The 20,429-nt window shown below is 41.5% G+C and overlaps 1 protein-coding gene across 1 annotated transcript in view; it reads right to left on the bottom strand.

Annotated features, from left to right (window-relative positions):
- Positions 1–3,189: 3,189 nt before the first annotated feature.
- gpam (glycerol-3-phosphate acyltransferase, mitochondrial) overlaps positions 3,190–20,429 on the bottom strand; it is a 40,904-nt gene continuing 23,664 nt past the window's right edge. Inside the window, exons 12-21 of the mRNA XM_024386971.2 lie at positions 17,592–17,677; positions 17,205–17,320; positions 15,658–15,728; positions 14,917–15,181; positions 14,459–14,610; positions 10,825–10,902; positions 10,508–10,645; positions 7,839–8,028; positions 7,443–7,501; positions 3,190–7,224 (exon numbers count right to left, since the gene is read on the bottom strand). Of these exons, the coding sequence (XP_024242739.1) occupies positions 7,108–7,224; positions 7,443–7,501; positions 7,839–8,028; positions 10,508–10,645; positions 10,825–10,902; positions 14,459–14,610; positions 14,917–15,181; positions 15,658–15,728; positions 17,205–17,320; positions 17,592–17,677 (1,272 nt within the window). The 3' untranslated portion in view covers positions 3,190–7,107. The remainder of the gene's footprint in view (positions 7,225–7,442; positions 7,502–7,838; positions 8,029–10,507; positions 10,646–10,824; positions 10,903–14,458; positions 14,611–14,916; positions 15,182–15,657; positions 15,729–17,204; positions 17,321–17,591; positions 17,678–20,429) is intronic.

Genomic DNA, 20,429 nt, shown 5'->3' on the forward strand with positions numbered 1-20,429 from the left:
CTGTCGTGATTGTGTGTGTACGGTAAGACTTTGTTCGCATAAAAACTGGATGGAAACGTAGTTACTGTAGTAAAATGAATGTGCAATGTTTTAGCACAAAATGTATGTGTAATCTGTTGGTGCGTTGGATAGCAGATGTGACAGATTTACCAGGCTTTTAAAACTGTGAGGAAGCGATGTAATATGTGATGTCCTTGTTATCCGGGATCCTTGGGACACAGACCTAGAACTGCAGGAAAGCAGTGTTCAGCGTGGGCAAAGGACACTGTCTAGCTGCCAGTGTCATTCATCCCCATCTTTATTTCATTTTTAAAAATGTAAGCTTTATTTAACTAGGCAAGTCAGTTAAGAACAATTTATTTTTTCTTACAATGACACTCTACCAGTGTCCTAGCTAGCCTGCTACCGGTGTCGTAGGGCTGGGCGGTATACAGTATTTTACGATATACCAGTATTGATGCACAAACTGGTTTGGGTTTTTAATTTACCATCTATGATGGTATTTGAATGTTTGGTTTGTTAAATGTGATACGCCGTGTGGAATGTTTATTTTTTACTTCGCTACTTGAGTCATCTCTCTCCGCACTGCTTTCCACACAGACCTAGCCCCGCCCCCGTCAATAATGCAGATACTTGCGTTGAGTGTGTGTGTATGGTCAATGCAATGTTGATCACTTTGCTTCTTTAATTAATATAAATCCAATAATTTCATTATTAGTTTGTGTTTTACATCTTCAAACAGTTAGTCTTTTTTTTTTTGTAAATTGGGCCTAAATATTGTTAGCTGCTAATCGTTATCTAGCTAATAAATGTACTGAGTCTGAGCAAACGTAACTAGCTATACAACCTGATAATACCAGTGATGGTGTAAACCTACATCTGGATGCTTTTTGTGCTACAGTATCTTCTAAATCAAAGAGGAATATGTGAAGCATGAATGTTAGCTACATGAAGTAGCGAAAAGAAAACATTGAATGTAGCATAAGATTACAGGGTCCCCTAGGAAACACATCAACACTTTGATTCCAACTGTCACAATAACTCCTCCCTGGCATTTTAATTTATTGTCATGCCAAACATGAATCAAAGTGCCCCCTATTATATACTATAGAATTATAATAAAAATGTCTCACAAGTCTTCACAAAGCTGGATGCCCGCTCAGGTTTCTGGCAGATACCGCTGTCATCAGAGAGTAGGGCGCTCACAACGTTTAAAACACCGTTTGGCCGTTACCGTTTTAATGTTTTGCATTTGGAATCGCTTCCGGTCCTGAGCATTTCCAAAGACGCACGTCCCAGCTGTTGGATGGGCTGAGTGGCGTCATAGTCCACGCGGACGATGTGCTCGTGTGCGGAAGGGACAGAGCAGAACACGATGTAAGGCTCACATCAGTTCTGACCCGACGCCGGGAGACTGGCCTGACACTAAAAAAAAAATGCACTTTTGCACAGTCAGAGGTATTGTTCTTGGGACACAAAATCAGTGCAGCTGGAATAGAGCCAGACCCGGAGAAGAACAGCTCCATCACAGATATCCCCAGAATGTGGCTGAAGTCAGGAACTTCTTAGGCATGGCCACATATGTGTAAGTTCCTCCCACAGTTTTCAGATACAACCAAACCCCTGAGATACTTACTAGCCAAAGAGAATGACTGGTCATGGGGTCACATGCAACAGGTGGCGTTTGACAAAATCTTGAGACTTGCCTCCCAGAGTTCTGCGCTTCCCCCTCAGATTACTGAGGTTCACCTACAAGATGGTGTATGTGCCAGGGAAGGCACTGATCACAGCAGATGCACTCTCCAGGGCCCCAATTAAACATCCATTATCAGAGGAGGAGCAATGTCTAGAGGGTGAGGTACAGGTGTCTATTAATGCAATAAGGGACAGCCTACCTGCATCTCAGTCCAAACTGCAGCAGATTGTTGCTCCTCTGCAACGAGACCCCATCTGCAGACAGTGCAGCAGTGGAAAAAAAGGGATGGCCCAGTTAGGAGGAACTGCCTCAGCTGCTGAAGCCCTATTGGGTGCACCAACGTGACTTCCACTGTAATGGAGACCTTCTCATGAAAGGACAATGGATAGTTATCCCAGAGACTCAGTAATACCTCCCGCCCCAGTAATTCACAGCTGGTTTCAATCAGACTGGAAAATTTAGGTTAAACTATATCACCATCTAGTGACCACAAATGATACAATATTTGGTTCAAGATTCCCGTACTGAAGGTCCACAGATTAATTTCTATTTTGGAACAGTCTAGTCATAATTTACTGTTGAGAGTTTGAAAAGTAGAGTACAAAAGGTACAATTTCAAAATGTGGTTGCACATCAGCAGTTTAAAAACTTTGTATGTCAGTCACTCAATTACCCAATGTCTGCAAGCCCTTAAAAAATATATTTTTTAGATTGGTAAATCTAAACTAGTAATCATGGTCGAAATACCAACTGTGGGGACCCCAATGATTCACTCATTCAGATAGCATAAAAAAAGCACATCTCTACACCCCTTGGCAAAATGTGTAGAATAACTTAAAATGTTTTTCTCTCAAGGTGAGGCCCCCCGAGGACTGGGCGTTGCCCATCCCTGATGTAAGCCAACCCTGTGTCGGTTTTGTTGCCAAACAACCAAGCCGTCTATGGAGATGGCTTGAATGGTGCGGCCTGTGCTCTCAGACGCCCTAATAGGACAGATACAAAAGTTGAAGTTGTCTAAGTGTATGGTTTCCATGGTCTAACCTCTAGAGATCGTGTCAGGAGGAACCTTGCTGAGTTTTGAAACTATTGTATTCTTTCTAGTGCAGTCGGAGTCCAAAGAGTACTGCATTACAGTCCAGGAGTGATAGAACAAATCCAGAAGTGAGAGGTTCTGATCAGGATATATTTATGGAAAAAATATTGGTTTATTACTCATCTGTTAATGTCATAATATTCTGTAGAAATCCAAATGTTACATTGTCATTTAAGCGACTTCCCCTCATATAAAAATACAGGCTTGGCACGTCTGAGTATTGTCTTCATCTCACATAAAAGGATCTCATTAAGGGACTTTTCCCACACAGTAATGTAAACTGATTACAAATGTCATGGACAAAAGGCAATTTCTCTTTTCAAAACGCAGAGGCATGAATGTATCACCACAATTTTTGTGATTGATCATCATTCCTTTCAAAAATGACAAGACAAAGCTGCATTGTTAATCATTAATTTATTTAAAAACAAAACAAAAAAAATGTGCTGACAACTGTGCTTGAATATTGTTTTTGTTCTATGGAAGCAGAAACATAAAGAGTGACATTTGTTTTTTAGTAGCTGGTGACTATGGTAAACTTGTGTTCGTGTAAGAAAATAATGACTTTCTTTTTTTTAAACGAGTTACTACTCTTACGGTGAGTTCTTTTAGTGGCCATGCTACATGGGCCTCAGCTAACATGCACAACATACACCAAAAAACAAAACAAACTCTACAGTGTATTAAAAGGCATCATGCTCAAAGAATACAGTTAAGGTTTATTGTCTACAACAGGTTAATGTCGCTTGTATGCATCCTTTTGGCATCAACATGTTGCCCACATTCGTGACATGATTCAACCACCATCCAGATGTGCCAAAACTAAACATGTTTGTGCGCTGATCGATCGAGAGTCTTACAATTAACACATCAACTATATATATTTTTTTTGGGGGGGGGAGGTAAGATACAGAAGTAACAAACCCAACATGGTTTCCTACTCAAACTACTATCATTCTCTTCAAATAAAGTATTCACACACACACACTAGTCTACATTTCTCAGGTTAAGTATAGAGTTCACATTTAGGTACCTATGAAATTGATGGCGACCAGCGGATACAAGCACAAAGCCTCGTCTCGACTTGGGCATGCCACAGGGGTGAGTTTGATTAACTTACAGAATCTGGGTTTATTATTGCTTTAAATACTGGGCTCTCGGAGCGACAGTCTGTACCAAGAGAGTAGATCGTTAGCTGTGATTGTGTTCTTATAGTGTGCACTGCACACCGGTGTCCCCATTCAATACACATACAATAGGTACCGTGTGGCACCTAGCAAACAAGTTGCTACAAAAGTGTATTTCCCCATGTGTGGTTCCCAAAAGAAACATCCAGGCCATGGCAACACCAAGTTTCAAAATGAGGATTTGATACTCGGTGCTCATTCAACTCCCCTTGCGAGCCTCTGCTATTCAATGGTGTCAACTCTGTCCTAATGAATACTAAAGACGTGCAATTCAAATGGAAAATGACAGTCCATATCATAATGCAGAGTTGCATTCAGATTCAGCGCCAACATTTTTAAACAACCGACACCAACGCAGAGTTCCAGTGTTTAATCTAAACAGTTTTACACTATAAATAGAGGGAAATGGAATCTGCTACAATTTGACTGACTCAAGCTAAGCTTAATGCATTGAAACTCATTTTGATGCGTTACATATCAACGTGCCTTTGCAGACCATGATTGCCAAATTAATAAATAATACCACAATAGGGATTATACACAAACCCATATTTCTCCACCTTAACACCATACCCCAAACACCAAATTAGTATATTTCTTCAAATCAAAAATTGGTAGCAAGTGTAAACGAGACTGGTCTTGAGACGTTCTGTTTTGTCATCCCTCTAGTTCATCTTTTTCAACGTTTGTGTCGTCACAGCCATCCCTTGCACTTTCATTGGCTTTCCCTCTGCTCCCGTTACCTCCAACCTTCATTTTCAAACTAGCTTGTGCTGCATATCGGCATGAACAACCCCAACACCTCAGAGACCCAATATTACCAGACAGGGAGTTGGGCCCTGTTCATATACATCTAGAACATGCATCATTCCTTCTTTCCTTCCTTGGCAAGGATGGATCAGACAGTAACAGTACAGTAGAAACCTTGCTTTCACAGATCAGAGATGTTAAAGACAGGAGGGATGCATTTCTAAAAGTCTTAAGAACGGGGCCCTATTACCCAGCCAGAGAGGCTAGTCCACAACGAGAAGGGTCAACACATACTTGTGCAGCTGATGGATTATTAGGGTCACGCTCCATACCAAAGACAACCAGGAGAAATGGAGTCGGTACATCAATAGTCCCTCTATCCTAACTAGCTAAAGCTTTGCGGCTTTACGTGAGGCTAAAAAGCAAAAAAAAAAAAGGGAGACAGATCTTTTCTTTGAAGTGACTAAAAATAACCTATTCCAGCGTGCAAAGCTAGCTATAGGGCACACACACACCTAAGTCAATACCTCCCATCTAACTTGCTATCTTCAGGAGGACCAGTTAGCTGGTTTGATGAACCGAATTACACATTCGTCAGGTATTTACTGTTCATAACCAAAAAGGTCCTCCTGTGACTATGCTAACGACAGAACCGTGTCTGGAAGTTGTGCGTGGAGGCAACCATGTGAGTAACCAAGTTGCCCTAAGTAAAGTTAATCTACAGTACGTTCTTTACGAGTAAGAACACGTCAAATTGACAGAGTAGTTTCCCATCCCACCTACTCCAAGGAAGATAAAGCGGGAGACCATAGATAAGTTCATAGAAAATAAAAGGCTTGCTATGCTGATCTTATGCCTTATGTAACTCGTATGCCAGGTTTGAGGAAGTGTATGTTCTCTGATGCTTAACATTCATGTAGATGTTGGGTAAACGCACAAATCGGATCCCCCCCACCCCCCCCGTACCCAAAAATGATTCACGACAAAGTCAAAGTATGCATTGCAAGAGCCTTGTATGGTATTTAAGGCTTCCAAGTACATTTAGCAATATACAAACGCGTGTTGTTTTAGCAACACTATAATCAGTTATTACATTTGAATCATTTTGTAAAAGGGTGCCAGCACTGCAATGTCCTACTTGGCTGTACTGTAACCTCTGCGGGACTACAGTTTTAATACCTAAACTATACTACATACTCTCGTGCATGAAGAGGAAGTGCTGGATTTTGCAAGGTATCGTAACGCTTCATGACTCTCGGGAAGAGTATTTTTTAAATGTTTTTTTTTATTTATTTTTTTTTAAATATTGTGCAGCAATTAATGTTTGTTAATCTCAGCTCTCTGCTTTAGTTACACATTGAGAAATTATAATTCCATTTCGGCAGATGTAAAACCCTAACAAAATGTTTTACATCTAGCTACATTGCTGTTCCAAATGGCTATGGAAATCATACAACTAGGTTTTAACACCAGGAATTCATGTTTTAACAGCGGCAAGTGCCTTGGAATCTGAGCCACAGTTGCCAATTCAGTCAGAAAAAAAGGTAGCGCGACGAGTCTGCCGATTGTCAGACATCAAAGCGAGTGGCCCATGTTCAAGGTAGCACAAAGGGCAAGTTTCATGTGGTGGGTTGCACCAGAATGCCCTTTCGTTCATAAAACATAGAAAAATAACAACACATGAGGTTAATTAATGTCTTTAGAGGTCTACAGAACCATGGGCTGCCTGCTCACTGTAGATCTGCCCATGGACTAAACTTGAGATGAGTAACACTTGTACATAGTGAGTTCGACTTGCATGCTTTTTTATTATTATTTTTATAGTCTTCATTATGTCCGTTTCTAATATGTGGTTTCAGTTTCTAACGTATGGATAGGGGCCTAGCAATGAGCAAATTTTCTACATGCATTCTGGTGCCAAGAAATGCCCATAACCTCTACATTTTTTTTTTTTTTACACCAAAGGCATTGTTTTTTGTGTTTGTAAAGATGAGATTCATTTACAGGACTGAGAGAAAAACAATATGATTAGTCCAACGAAGATGAGTAAGTATTCATACAGTTAATGAATCCGTATTCCTATAGTTAAAAGACCAATCCAATTAAAAACTGACTTTCACTGAAGAACGATTATAGAGTCAAATGAGGGATAGTTTTGTTTTTTTTCCTTTCAATCTAGCTGCACAGTTCTACAGGTGGAAGGGTCTCAACTGGAGGAGGAAGACTGATTTCAAGTCTCTTCTGGCTAATAGTGGTTTCACGAAAGGCACTTCCTGGTAAAGCTTTCCATAGAGTAGCACCTCTGATTGGTTAGAACTAGCCAGTAAAAGCCCTTGTGGAGGGGAGACAGGGTGGGTGGAGCTCGGTGGGAAGGTTGTAGGTCACAGGAGGGTGAAGCCCAGGATGTAATGCAGGAGCTTGTTCCGATTCGCCTGAGGTAGGAAGGTGCTGCTCAGCTCCACCAATGACACACGGTTCTCCCGCCTCTCCTTCAGGACCTGCAGCCATTTAAATTAGAGAACACCAGAGACAAAAAAATACATTTGAAAAGCTTTTTGGAATTTAGATTAGAATATCAGCAGTTTGTTCTGCAGTGAGCCACCACTGAGTTTTGTGCATAGATCTTTTCAGAAGTTGACTAACAGAAGACAGTCTTCAGAACTATCAAAACAGAGAGAGGATAGATGCTACATGCTAGAATTTAGCGGTCTCTCACCCCAAGTTCCTTAAACGTTCTCACGGTGTTCTTCACGAGGTAGTGTGTCGCACTTTCACCTAAGAGAAGAGGAGAGAGAATCTTATTTCGGGTTGTTTGTCCTGACTAAGATGATCAACCTCGGGGGCTGTATGTAGTAGTCTCAGTAGTGCCAATTTTGGGATCAGTTTAGACTTTTAGATGACAATGAATTAGAGTACATGGATGTTGGGCGCTGACTCTAGATCAGCACTCCTACTCTGAGAAGCTTCATACTTATGGCCCCAGGTCAGAACATTAGAATAAAAAAGGTGATATTAGGCAGCATTACAGTTTACGATTTGCAGAGCTCCTCGAAGTCTTTATCTAGTAAAAGCCGCAGTACAGAAAATAAAAATGTCTAACAACGGTTCGTACCATAGGCGGCCACTCCCTTCTCAGTGCGTGTGAGCAGGTATCGGAAGAGCTGCTGCGTGTACTCGGGCTCGGCCATGGGCTGGCTCAGGCTGTGGACAAAGATGGCTGCCCCACTGTAGGCCTCCAGTACAGGGCTGAGGAGACGCTGCAGGAAGACAAAGAACTCCTGGTGCTCAGGGGCCAGGCTCACCTGTGGACACACAAAAACACAACCACACATAGCAACTGGTCAGAGATGTCTTTTTTAAAAGTTTGACACAGCTCAGGATTGTTGTGGACAAAACAGCAGCACAAACACTGGACCTGGTACATAAAGGTATAGGCAATATCAGCGTGTGTAAGGGTGTATGTAGTATGCGTTTGTAATGTAAGAGTGTTTAAGTCAAGGTATAATTGCAGAATAAGAAACTGGCTGCATCCTATTCGATATGGATAAAAAGTAATATCACAATAAATTGACACATTTTGCTCGATAACGATACAGCAGTTACTTCCTATTATCGTCAGGGCTCTAGACTAACTTTTTCCAGTGCCATTTAGTAGTAAGACAAGAAAGAAGTTGGATATTTGAGCTAACATGATCAGGGAAAGCATGACTGATGTGTAACATGTCAAAATAGGATCCAGAAGGATCCGATTTCTTTTTGGCTCTTTAGAGATTAATTTGCCTGCATCTTTTTTTGTGCACATAGGCCTAGGCTATTTACCACCTGAAGAAGTAGGAACTAAAAACACATTAGCTAGATAGAGTGAGTGAGAGCCGACAGCTCAGCGCCGACGCGTCATTCAGGGCAAGTGGCCGCTTCCCAGTTGTATTGACGTTTTGGTACATTTTCTTTGAGAAAGGCAACTCCCGTATTCAGCTATTTCAGTCTCTTTTGGTGCTGTTACGGAGGGGCTAGCCCTCAATTTTCTCAAGTTGTGCGTGATAGAATGCGCGGAATTGGAGCATGCTCAAGGGCTTCAGGCGGGTGAGTGAAGGACAGTGTGCGACTGCAGCACATACTGGGAGGTCCTGGCAGCTTTAGCCCTCTTGGGTGCTGCCATAGAGTTACATAAGTACTGCCCCACCCAAGAAGCCTCAAGGTCATTGGCCACAGATAAAATGCACATCTTCTCTCCGGTAGCTTTGATTTAACTGAACTTGAGATTTGTTTATCACTTCTTATTCAGCTGGCTGAAAAGTCATCATAAATTTTTGCATGTAAAAATACATAAAAATATAATAAATAAAATATTAGCACTGCGGCAGCTACTGGGCAGATACTTTGCCGGCAGCAGATTAATGTACAATTGTCCACGTGTATGGTGTCGTGTGGACGAGCGGTTTGCCTATGTCAGTGTTGTGAACAGAGTGCACCAATGGTGGCAGTGGGATTATGGTATGGGCAGGTATAAACTACGGACAATGAACACAATTGCATTTTATCGATATCAATTTGAACACGCAAAAATACCGTGACGAGATCCTGAGGGACATTTTTCTTTAAGGTATCTGTGACCAACAGATGCATATCCATTTCCAGTCATGTGAAATCCATATATTAAAGCCTAGTGATCCTGTGTAGCTCAGTTGGTAGAGCATGGCGCTTGCAGCGGCAGGGTTGGTGGTTCGATTCCCACGGGGGACCAATACCAAAAAAGTATTGTGTATGTACTCACTATTGTATGTCGCTCTGGATAGGAGCGTCTGCTAAATGACTAAAATGTAAAGAATTTCTTTCATAGAAGAATTTCCTCATATGAACTGTAACTCAGTAAAAATAAAATATGCTATATCAAAAATATAAAATGCAACACATACACCACATGGACATAAGTATGTGGACACCTGCTCAAACATCTTATTCCAAAAGCATTAATATGAAGTTGGTCCGATTTTGCGGCTACAACAGCCTCCATTCTTCTGGGAAGGCTTTCTACTAGATGTTGGAACATTGCTGCAGAGACTTGCATCCATTCAGTCACAAGAGCATTAGTGAGGTTGGGCACTGATGTTGGGCGATTAGGCCTGGCTCGCAGCCAGCCTTCCAATTCATCCCAGAGGTGTTCGATGGAGTTGAGGTCAGGGCTCTGTGCAGGCCAGTCAAGTTCTTCCACACCGATCTCGGCAAATCATTTCTACACAACTCCAGTTGACGCTTGGCATTGCGCATGGTGATCTTATGCTTGTGCTCAGCCATGGAAACCCATTTCATGAAGCTCCCGGCAAACAGTTCTTGTTCCAATGTTGCTCCCATAAGCAATTTGGAACTCCATAGGGAGTGTTGCAAACAAGGACAGATTATTTTTATTGTGTGTCTCAGTCACCAGATCTCGACCCAATTGAAGACGTGAGATCCTGGAACGGTGCATGAGACTACGTTTTCCACCACCATCAAGAATACACCAAATGATGGACTTTATCTTGGAAGAATGGAGGAGTTGCATCCATCCAATAGAGTTCCAGATACTTGTAGAATTTATGCCAAGGTGCACTGAAGCTGTTCTGGCAGTTTATGGTGGTCCAACACCCTAATAAGAAACTTATATTGGTATATCCTTTATTTTGTCAGTTACCTATTGTACTACCTTTGATTGAACTACATAGGAAAAAAAAGTGTCATTTTGGACATCCAAGCTAACTGTCTGTGGTGATTGTTTTCCAAAGGTCAGTGTGGCTGGCTTACTTTGAGGTAGCGGTCCCTCTGCTCCTCTGCAAAGTCGCTGTCCTCGTCCTCCTCATCACTCCTCCACGACAGGGGCTCAGGGAACTTCTTAGGCCATGGCTCCTCGGTGGGGCTGGGGGTCAGCTCCTCCTGGTCCTCCTAGATGAATACACGGACACACACAATAACACAAACGTGCTTGCACACACGGTTCAGAACATTTGCTAGAAAATTCAGTTAATATAAGCATTTTCAAATCAAGATTTCATTTGAGCCTGAAGAACTTGTTTTTGGCATTTTTGCAGCCCGGACAGCATTCCTTGTCATGTAAAACTCACCTCTGCCACATACAGAACTCCATACTGGATCAAACGGCTGACAGCATCGTGGAACACCTGATAGATGGTCTGACAGGGCTGGAGATGGAGGAGACAAAAGGTCACTATCGAGAGAGAGACACACAATACAGATATTGCAGTAAATAAAGTGTAGACCCCACATTGATACAGCTTTCACCCCGGATGAACATGTGCTATATTGGGGACTGTTAAGCAACATTTTCCCTTTCTGCTCTAGTGACTAGGGTGTATCCAGATGTTCATATCGTCCTCATTCCGGGATTTACAGTATTACCATCTTAGTACACAAGGGGAGCTAGAAATGAAGAAAAAAAAAGCCCATTGAACCCATTTTAGAGAATTTCCAGAGACTGCTAGCTAAATATGCTAATGAGCAAAAATGAAGATAATGGCAAAGACAGGCAATCCAGCTCAAAGTTACACAAGTATTCATACCCCTCGACTTATTCGTGGTTTACAGCCCATTTTCAAAATTGATTTAAGACATGCTTATTCCCTTCACCAAACTACACACAAAACCCTATAATGACAAATTTAAAACATGTTTTTAGACATTTTTGCAAATGTATTGAACATGAAATACAGAAAACTCATTTACACAAGTAATCGCACCCCTGAGTCAACACGTTGTATTACTAGCTTTGGCAGCAATTACAGCTGTGAGTCTTTCTGGCTAACTCATTATGCGCTATTCACACCTGGATTGTGCCACATTTGCCAATCATTATTTTCAAAATTCTTCAAGCGCTGTCAAATTGGTTGTTGATCATTGCTAGACAACCATTTTTTAGGTCTTGCCATCAATTTAAGTAGATTGAAGTCAAAAGTAACTCAGCAACATTCACTGTCTTGGTTAAGTAACCATAGTGTAGATTCGGCCTTGTTTTAGGTTGTTATCCTGCTGAAAGGTGAATTAAATCTCCCAGTGCCTGGTGGAAAGCAGACAACCAGGTTTTCCTCCAGGATTTTGCCTGTGCTTAGCCCCATTTTTGTCCTGAAAAACTCCCCAGACCTTTTCAATTACAAGCATACCCATAACGTGACGCAGCCACCACTAGGCTTGAAAATATGGAGAGTGGTACTCAGTAATGTGTTCTATTGGATTTACCCAAACATAAAACTTTGTATTCAGGATAAAAAGTTAAGCTTTGCCATGTTTTGCAGTATTACTTTAGTGCCGACATTGGGAAAAAGTAAAAGGTTGTGAATACTTTCTGAAGTCCCTGTAGGTAGTAGTAGAGTATACTATATACACCGGTATTGATGCATGGACCAGTTTGGGTTTTTACTTGACCTTCTATACCAGTATTTCAATGTTTGGTTTGTTAAATGTGATACGCTACTCTGTTTTGTGTAGCATCCATTTGTATTAGTTTACTCTGGTACTTGAGTCACTCTCCTCTCCCGCCCTCTCATTGCCACATTCCACACAGACCAAGCCCCACCCAGTCACTCAAGGAGCACAGTTGTTGCTCAACCACGAGACCACTTGCGTTCAGTCTGCATGGTCAATGCAGCACATGCATCAAGATGTTGATGATAACGATGCGGATTTCCACTGAGTCTTAATATAAATCCACAAGCGTTCTACAATGACACTATTAGTTTGTGTATCTTACAGTCTGCAAACAGTAAGTTCTTAGCAAGCTGTGGCTAAAATAAATTGTTTTAGCTGCTAATGCTAATTGCTAGTTTGCTGGCTAGGTAGTAAATGTACTGAGTAAACATAGCTAGCCAATACACCTTGATACCAGAGATGGTGTAGGCCTAAATCAGCATGTTGTTTGTGCAACACAATCATCTGAATCAAAGAGGAAAATATGATGCATGGACTGTTAGCTACATAAAGTAGCTCAGAGAAAAACACTTAATGTAGCCAAAGATTATAGGGTCCCCTAGGAAACACTGCCCAACACTTTGGTCCCTACCCTGTCACAATAACTCCTCTGGCTTTTTTATTTGTTCTCAAAAACTATATTCTAAGTGCCCACTATCATTCTATTTCCATGACGCCAACAGCTCACCCAAGTGTTGATCTAAATTGCAAGTGCAATATTTTGTTAAAAATATAAACATATAACATATAAAAAATGTTTTGCCCATATGTGCAGCCCTATGTTGCCCTCAAATGAGTGCATGAATGCAGAAATCTATGAAAATTATTTATGGTTGAAGTTTGATTGAACAGTATAAAACAAAATCAGAGAGAACAGTACGACTTGTGTGGCTGGAGTGACTTTTTTTAATCCTTCCTCTGACACTGCCTGGTATAGAGGTCATGGAAGGCACGGATGTCAGCCCCAGTGATGTACTGAGCTGTATGCACTAGCCTCTGTAGTGCCTTGTGGCCGGAAGCCAAGCAGTTGCCATACCAAGCAGTGATGCAGTCAGTCAAGATGCTCTCAATGGTGCAGCTCTAGAACTTTGAGGATCTGTGGCCCCATGCAGAATATTTTCAGCCTCCCGAGGGGGAGTCTTTCAAAGCATTTCATGGTTACAGATGTGAGTGCTAACCGAGCAATAGTCATATAGACACGTTACCTTGGCATTCTTGGGCACAGGGACACATTTTTGTTGAGTTTGGACTTTTACAAGTGAACGTGAACGAGAGACATTGTGCAAATTAACAAAGTTGACATATGCTTGTCTGACAGAAAAACAGCACCAGCATGTGTTCACGCTGTCTGTGCAGAGACTGAGTCGCTAGGGCAATGAGCCAATCTGCTCTGCTTGGAGAAGGGCCGAGAACAGAGATGAGAGAAAACGCAAGGAAATCAAAATAGCAGTGGCAGCTGTACAGATAACTCATGCAAAGAGCTTTGACTTCTCAAACACAGCAGAAAGCTAACACTATAGGATGTGCCGTCTCCTTATTAATTCAGCCACTTACTTAGCTTACAAGAAAGTTAAACCAAATACCAGCTCCCTCTTTCTCCCATTGTGCCATTTTCAAACAAACACTTGACTGGCTCAACTGTCCTGGGGAACTACGTTAAGCCTCAATGTAAACTAATGTGACAGGTGAAATTAACAATGCAATCTGCTTTATCTCCTAAGGTATTACACAAGTTGACTACAGGTATTAACTTAAAGTAGCTACAAATATTTCACATTTTACTTGAAAAAATAATTCAAAATAAATTGTTTTGATGGTATTGAAAAACCATCCTGTGGCCATTTCCAAATACCCAGGTATACCACCAAAGCCTACTCCTGAATCAAGGAAACAGTGCTTTATCTTCCCCGCTAGATGGTGCAGTTGTATCATAGTTATATCAAAATGGTAGAAAACACTGGTTTGGCAGAACAGAAATACTGCACAAGCAGTCTCATCTGTTCCATTTAGCACTTAAAGGAATATTTCTTGAAAAGTTGATCGCTGAAATTCAAAACATTTTCGGACTATATCAACAGTGGACTAATGAAACAAATACCAAAATAGTTTTGGGGTGTAATTTTGTTATGTACACATTTTGAACAACATTGCGAGAGAATAACTAAAACGGAGTGGCTGTTCAAGAAGTTGTGTGCGTAAAGTAACATGCTCAAGACTGTTACAAGGTTGTTAAGTGCACGGGATAGGTGTACTGGGGGGGTGGAAGAAGTGACTGACCGGTGCAACCGCCACTTCATTGGTGAGGAAGTGGGAGAGGCCAGCGGCCTTCCGGATCAGTCTCTCCTGACTGAGGAGGATGCTGGGCCCGCCCTGCTCCCCCTCCACCTCAGATGCCGCCTGTTCCCGTAGCAATGCCAGAGCACTGCATGCTGAGAGGGCAACATTTTTTATTTTAATTACAACAAAAAAAGGGTAGACAGAACGGATGGTGAGATGACAAAATTAAACCGATGTTGAGACATTGATGAAAATAAATGTACATTAGTGGAGGAAATTCAATATATTAAAGTCACGTCTGCAAAAATTTATACAAAAAAAAAAAAGAGAAAAGAAATCTGAACAGAATCCAATAGGGACTTGGCTGCAACACACAATTGGGAAAAACGGATGAATTGGTGTACTTTATTTCACTCAATACGTTTCCCTATGTCAAAACACAGCGGCGGTGTCAGTACCTATGATGGCGTCCGAGATAAAGACATGGAAGAGGCCGTTGCTGTAGAAGTTGAGCTCGAACAGCGCCGGCACCGTTTTGCTCGGGGCGATGGTGAACTCCGTGTTACGGTTGGTGCTGGTCACGTGCACACAGTTGTCCAGGAGGTGGAGAGCGTGCATGACCACGTCCTCAGAGTTGCCGGAGAAGCCCAGGTCAAAGTCCCGTGACAGGATCTCCTCCTTCATGTTGAAGAAGTCCTCCACCAGCTTGGACAGCGCAACCCCCTGGAGCAAAGGGGAGACACACAGACGTGGTGAAAAATAATACTTCCACAATGTTTATTCATAAAATACTTCCACAATGTTCATTCAAACTGAGGATAATTAAGCACTTATACCAAGTATACTTTGAGTAGCAATGTGTAATTGTATTGACAATTTAAAAAAGGGTCAAATCCACATTATGCATTATCATACCCAGCTAGGAGTAATTCCTTTTTTACATAAATCAACAAAGACTAAATTAAAACCTGCAATGATTGGCTCATCTCGATGTGGGTTATGACTCAAGGGCCTCAAATTGGGAAGAGCCAATAAACAGCAGTCAAGGCAGATTCAAATTATTGTTGTTGACGTCGGTTAGCAGGGAGTTTAGTGTTAAGCGCATCAAACCGTGAATGGGGATCAATCACTTTAATGCAAGTCCTTGAACCAAAACATGACCGTTGGATCTTATTCCTGTGAAAAGTAGGGCTGCTTACCTGTCTGTGTCTGTAAAGGAGCAGACAGGCTACAATGTGGGTGGACATGACCGCTGAGGACTTGTTAGCCGCTGTGGGAGGGGAAACAGAGATGACATGTTATCCGACCAGGGTCACAGTCAGGAAGCCCAGATGGATGACCGAGAGAAAGGACAGTAAACAGTGAGCGACTGTCTCTAAATAACATGAGTGTCAGCTGGAGCTAAGACAGGTCAGGGCCTGTATTCCTAAAGCGTCTCAGAGTAGGGGTGTTAATCTAGGATCAGCCTGGCCTTTTAGATCATAATGAACACAATTTCATGGACATGGGGGACCTGACCTTAGAACAGTACTCCTACTCTGAGACACTGAATACGGGCCCTTGTGAAATTCATCCTTTTGAACTCTCAACTAAGCAGACGAGATGTCACTTCTTGAAGTGAGATGGAGCTCTATAAAAAGGTGGAAAATGTGTTAGAATTTGTCTAGGGTTTGTGATTTCTATATTGTTCTAACAAAAAGGGACAAAAAAAAGGGGTGCAAATAAGACTGGGAATAGGCTGAACATGATAAAGAGGGAGGGAGAGAGAGAGTGAAAGATAAGACGTGAGGGAGAGAACTAGACGCAAGAGAGAAAGAGCAAGAGAGTGTGTGGGTTTACAAAAGGCATAATTTAAATAATACAATACAGTACAATCTGACCACAGAGAGGGTGTCTTCAGTGCCTAATCTTGGGTTTAATGTCAGCCTGGGTGTAAAACATTTACAACTGCAGCCACTGATACTGCAATTCCACCCCTGACCAGATCCTCTATCCTCCCCTCGCTGGGATTGGCTGAGAACAACATGCCATATGGCTCTGTAGCAGCTGATTGGCTGACACGAATAGGACTAGCTGAGGAGAATGCCCCTGAATGAAGCTAGGGAGAACCGGTTTGTTTTCAGACCACAGCACAAAGCAGATTGTTGTCGGGGATCATGAAAAATGAAGTTCTAAGGTCATATCCTTCAGTATAGGATTTGTTTAGTAAAAAAGGGGGTGCTCTTGGTGAGAGGAGTGATAAGGAAAGTCAAAGTGCAGTAAGCAGATAAGAGAACAAATGTGAGGGGGACTAGATAAGTGGATATTATATGAATAACACAGGAAATATACTTTCTACAAATGCACACATTTACAGGTACATAAGAACATGTGTTATATTAATAAAATAAATTGGATGAAGAAAATGCCCTTACGCTAGACAAAGTCGTGGGCTGAAGGGTACACTACTCTAAACCAATTATCTGTATCTGAAAATGTCATGGGATGCATTTGAACCATCATTTGCTTACACTTTTCGTTGGTGGCCCCACTGACTGTGCATGTGGAGAGTGGTTTCAATAAATGACTACATTTGGACTATAATAAAGTGCATATATATATATATTTTTTTTTTTAATGCGTTTGTGATCCCTCCAGGAATTGAAATTGCCACCGTGGTGTTGCTAGCACCTTGCTCTTACCAACTGAGCCACACAAGACCAACATAGGACTAAGGCCTATAAGAGGGGGTGTTATCGTTACTTACTGAAGAGTACGTGCTTGGCCAGGTTGGCGATGACCTGTCTTCTCCAGGGTTCGTCCGACAGGTCCCTGGAGTTGGGCTGCTCCTCCTGCTCGCCCTCAAACTGGGCCTGATCCGGCCTGAACCAACACACAAAAATTCAGCACACACAAATCAATTCTTAAAGCTTTAACAAGAGCAAGGTATTGTGTTTCACTTGAAAACAGACTAAGACTTAGTAAAAATACATGGAATCAGCACTATGTCCATAATGTGCATGTTAAATGTTTTATTGATGTGGTGGTATGTGAGCCGTTGAACATATTTACTTCCCACTTGGGAATAAAGTTCATTTCAATCCAATGGAATCACATAGGCCTGGTCCAAAAGACAGTGTGAATGTGTACATACTGTGCATCGATGATGGTGGGCACCAAGGTCTGTTCCAGGGAGAGGGTGGGAGGAATATGCCGACTTCTTTGCGTGTCCAGGTACTCCTTAAGGACACACAAAAAGATAGGGCGACATCTCGCATGAGTAATTGGCAGTGAGCAAAATAAACTGATTTCAAATCGATTGAAAAAGGTGAAGGCATGGCGTCACGCCGACCATTTAACAACAGTTGACCATTTAACAACAGTTGACCATTTAACAACAGTTGACCATTTAACAACAGTTGACCATTTAACAACAGTTGACCATTTAACAACAGTTGACCATTTAACAACAGTTGACCATTTAACAACAGTTGACCATTTAACAGTTGAACTCCTTGTTAAATATTCACCTGTTTGTAACACACATTAATGTTTCCGATGATAAAATTCCCTATGAAATCATGCTGTAGATTGAGTTGTACAGTATTTCTTTGCACAGATGGGGGCTGGGTTTCCCGATAGCGATGGAACTTAGGCTAACAAGTGTTTGGACGATGCGTCATTCCTACAACGGTTGAAGATGTAACGTGCATTTCCCAAAAGCCCACGGAGAGAACGTTCCCTAACTGCGGCGTTACTTCACAATACTGACGGGAGAGAAATCACCTACAGTGCCTTCAGAACCTATTCATACCCCTCGACTTAATCCATCTTGTTTTGTTACAGCATGAATACAAAAGGAGATACTTTTCCCCGTTCAGCCATCTACACACACAATACCCCATAATGACAGTGAAAACATGTTTTTACAATTGTTTGCACATTTATTGAAAATGAGACATTTCTGTTTTTCATTTACATACAATACCATTCAAAAGTTTGGGGTCACTTAGAAATGTCCTCGTTTTTGAAAGATTTTGTCTGTTGCTTTTGTCCATTAAAATAACCTCAAATTGAACAGAAAGAGTATAGACATTGTTAATGTTGTAAATGACTATTGCAGCTGGAAACGGCAGATTTTTTAATGAAACATCTACATAGGTGTACAGAGGCCCATTATCAGCAACCATTACTCCTGTGTTCCAATAGCATGTTGTGTTAGCTAATCCAAGTTTATCATTTTAAAAGGCTAATTGATCATTAGAAAACCCTTTTGCAATTATGTTAGCACAGCTGAAAACTGTTGTCCTGATTAAAGAAGCAATAAAACAGGCCTTTAGACTAGTTGAGTATCTGGAGCGTCAGCATTTGTGGGTTCAATTACAGGCTCAAAATGGCCTGAAACAAAGAACTTTTCTGAAACTCGTCAGTCTATTCTTGTTAATAAATTATGGCTATTCCATGTGAGAAATTGCCAACAAACTGAAGATCTGGGACAATACTGTGTCCTACTCCCTTCAGAGAACAGCACAAACTGGCCCTAACCAAAATAGAAAGAGTGGGAGCCCCCGGTGCACAACTGAGCAAGAGGACAAGTTTGAGAACCAGACACCTTATAAGTAAAACACCCGCAAAACACCCGTCTCAACGTCAACAGTTAAGAACTAGACATTAATGTACTTGTCCCCTTCTAGGCCAGCGTCCCGGAGATGTCCCCCAAAAAATTGCACTGTCATTATGGGGAATTGTATGTAGATGGGCGAGGGAAAATCAGACTAACAAAATGTGGAATAAATGAAGCGGTATGAATACATTCTGAAGGCACTGTATATGGCTGCGGATATTAAGGCAGGTAATTCTAACACTAACCCTTGGCTATAATAATGCACTAAAATCACAGATGTGGCACATCATTGCACACAAATGTATTGAAGGAAAAATTACACCGTAGCCTACAATAAGCAAAATACACTTACAGTATCAAGAATGGCTGGTGGCCAATTCTTGATACACAGGAAAATGTTGAGCGTGAAAATCCCACCAGCATTGCAGTTCTTGACACATTCAAACCTGTGCGCCTGGCACCTACTACATTACCCAGTTCAAAAGGCACTTTAATCATTTGTTTTGCCCATTCACCCTCTGAATGACAAACAATCCATGTCTCAGTCCATCGATGTCCGTCTTAACAAGCGATCATAGAAATAGCAGTTGTTCCTAATGTTTTGTACACCATGTAGAACATGAACTGTATTATTTCAATATGATTTAAATATATAGGTCTAAATAGCCAATACTTGTATTTATCTATTAAATGCAGTCATCTCGGTTTGCACTTGAAGCATCTTTCAAGCCTTCCCTCATTTGAAACAATTGCAAAAGCATTGGTTACTTTATTTGTAGTCAATTTTATTCTGAAGTTATCAGCGTTCAGAGACAGATAAACACCTTGATTCCATGTTTAGTGGAGATCTGTGTAAAGTGCCATGGAAAGGGGGGGGAAGCATCTAATGCTGTACTTAGCTGTTCTACGAGTGGTCTGAGGAAGTAGGTGAATAAGCGTTTTCCAGCGCAACTTAAGTAGCAATGGTTTTGAGCAACAGCTTGGAGATTTATAAAATGCTCCTATGAAGGTTCTAACCATGAATTTAGCCTTAAGATGCTTTAGGAAACTGGGTCTAGTATTCGTGTGACAAATTTCACCCACAGTGTTTCAACAACCTTTCCACAAATCTGCCCCACTTACACAATAACTTTAGGAAGTATTTAAAACGAATTTCATCTCCTCTGTGAGCGGACAAGACTGGGACGTGTTCATTAGGCACCCCACGAAAGACGACGGACTGAAACAGATAGGGACTACCTGGACTTATCCACTAACAAACGCTAATTATCATTTTCTATATCGTGCCCTTAACACGACTCTGGTGTACTTTACAATGGGAGTTAGTTGACTCTTGGTAGGTTAAAAGAGGGAGTAGGCTAGTTGATA

Source organism: Oncorhynchus tshawytscha, linkage group LG24, assembly GCF_018296145.1.
Source record: "Oncorhynchus tshawytscha isolate Ot180627B linkage group LG24, Otsh_v2.0, whole genome shotgun sequence".
NCBI classification, from domain to species: Eukaryota; Metazoa; Chordata; class Actinopteri; order Salmoniformes; family Salmonidae; genus Oncorhynchus; species Oncorhynchus tshawytscha.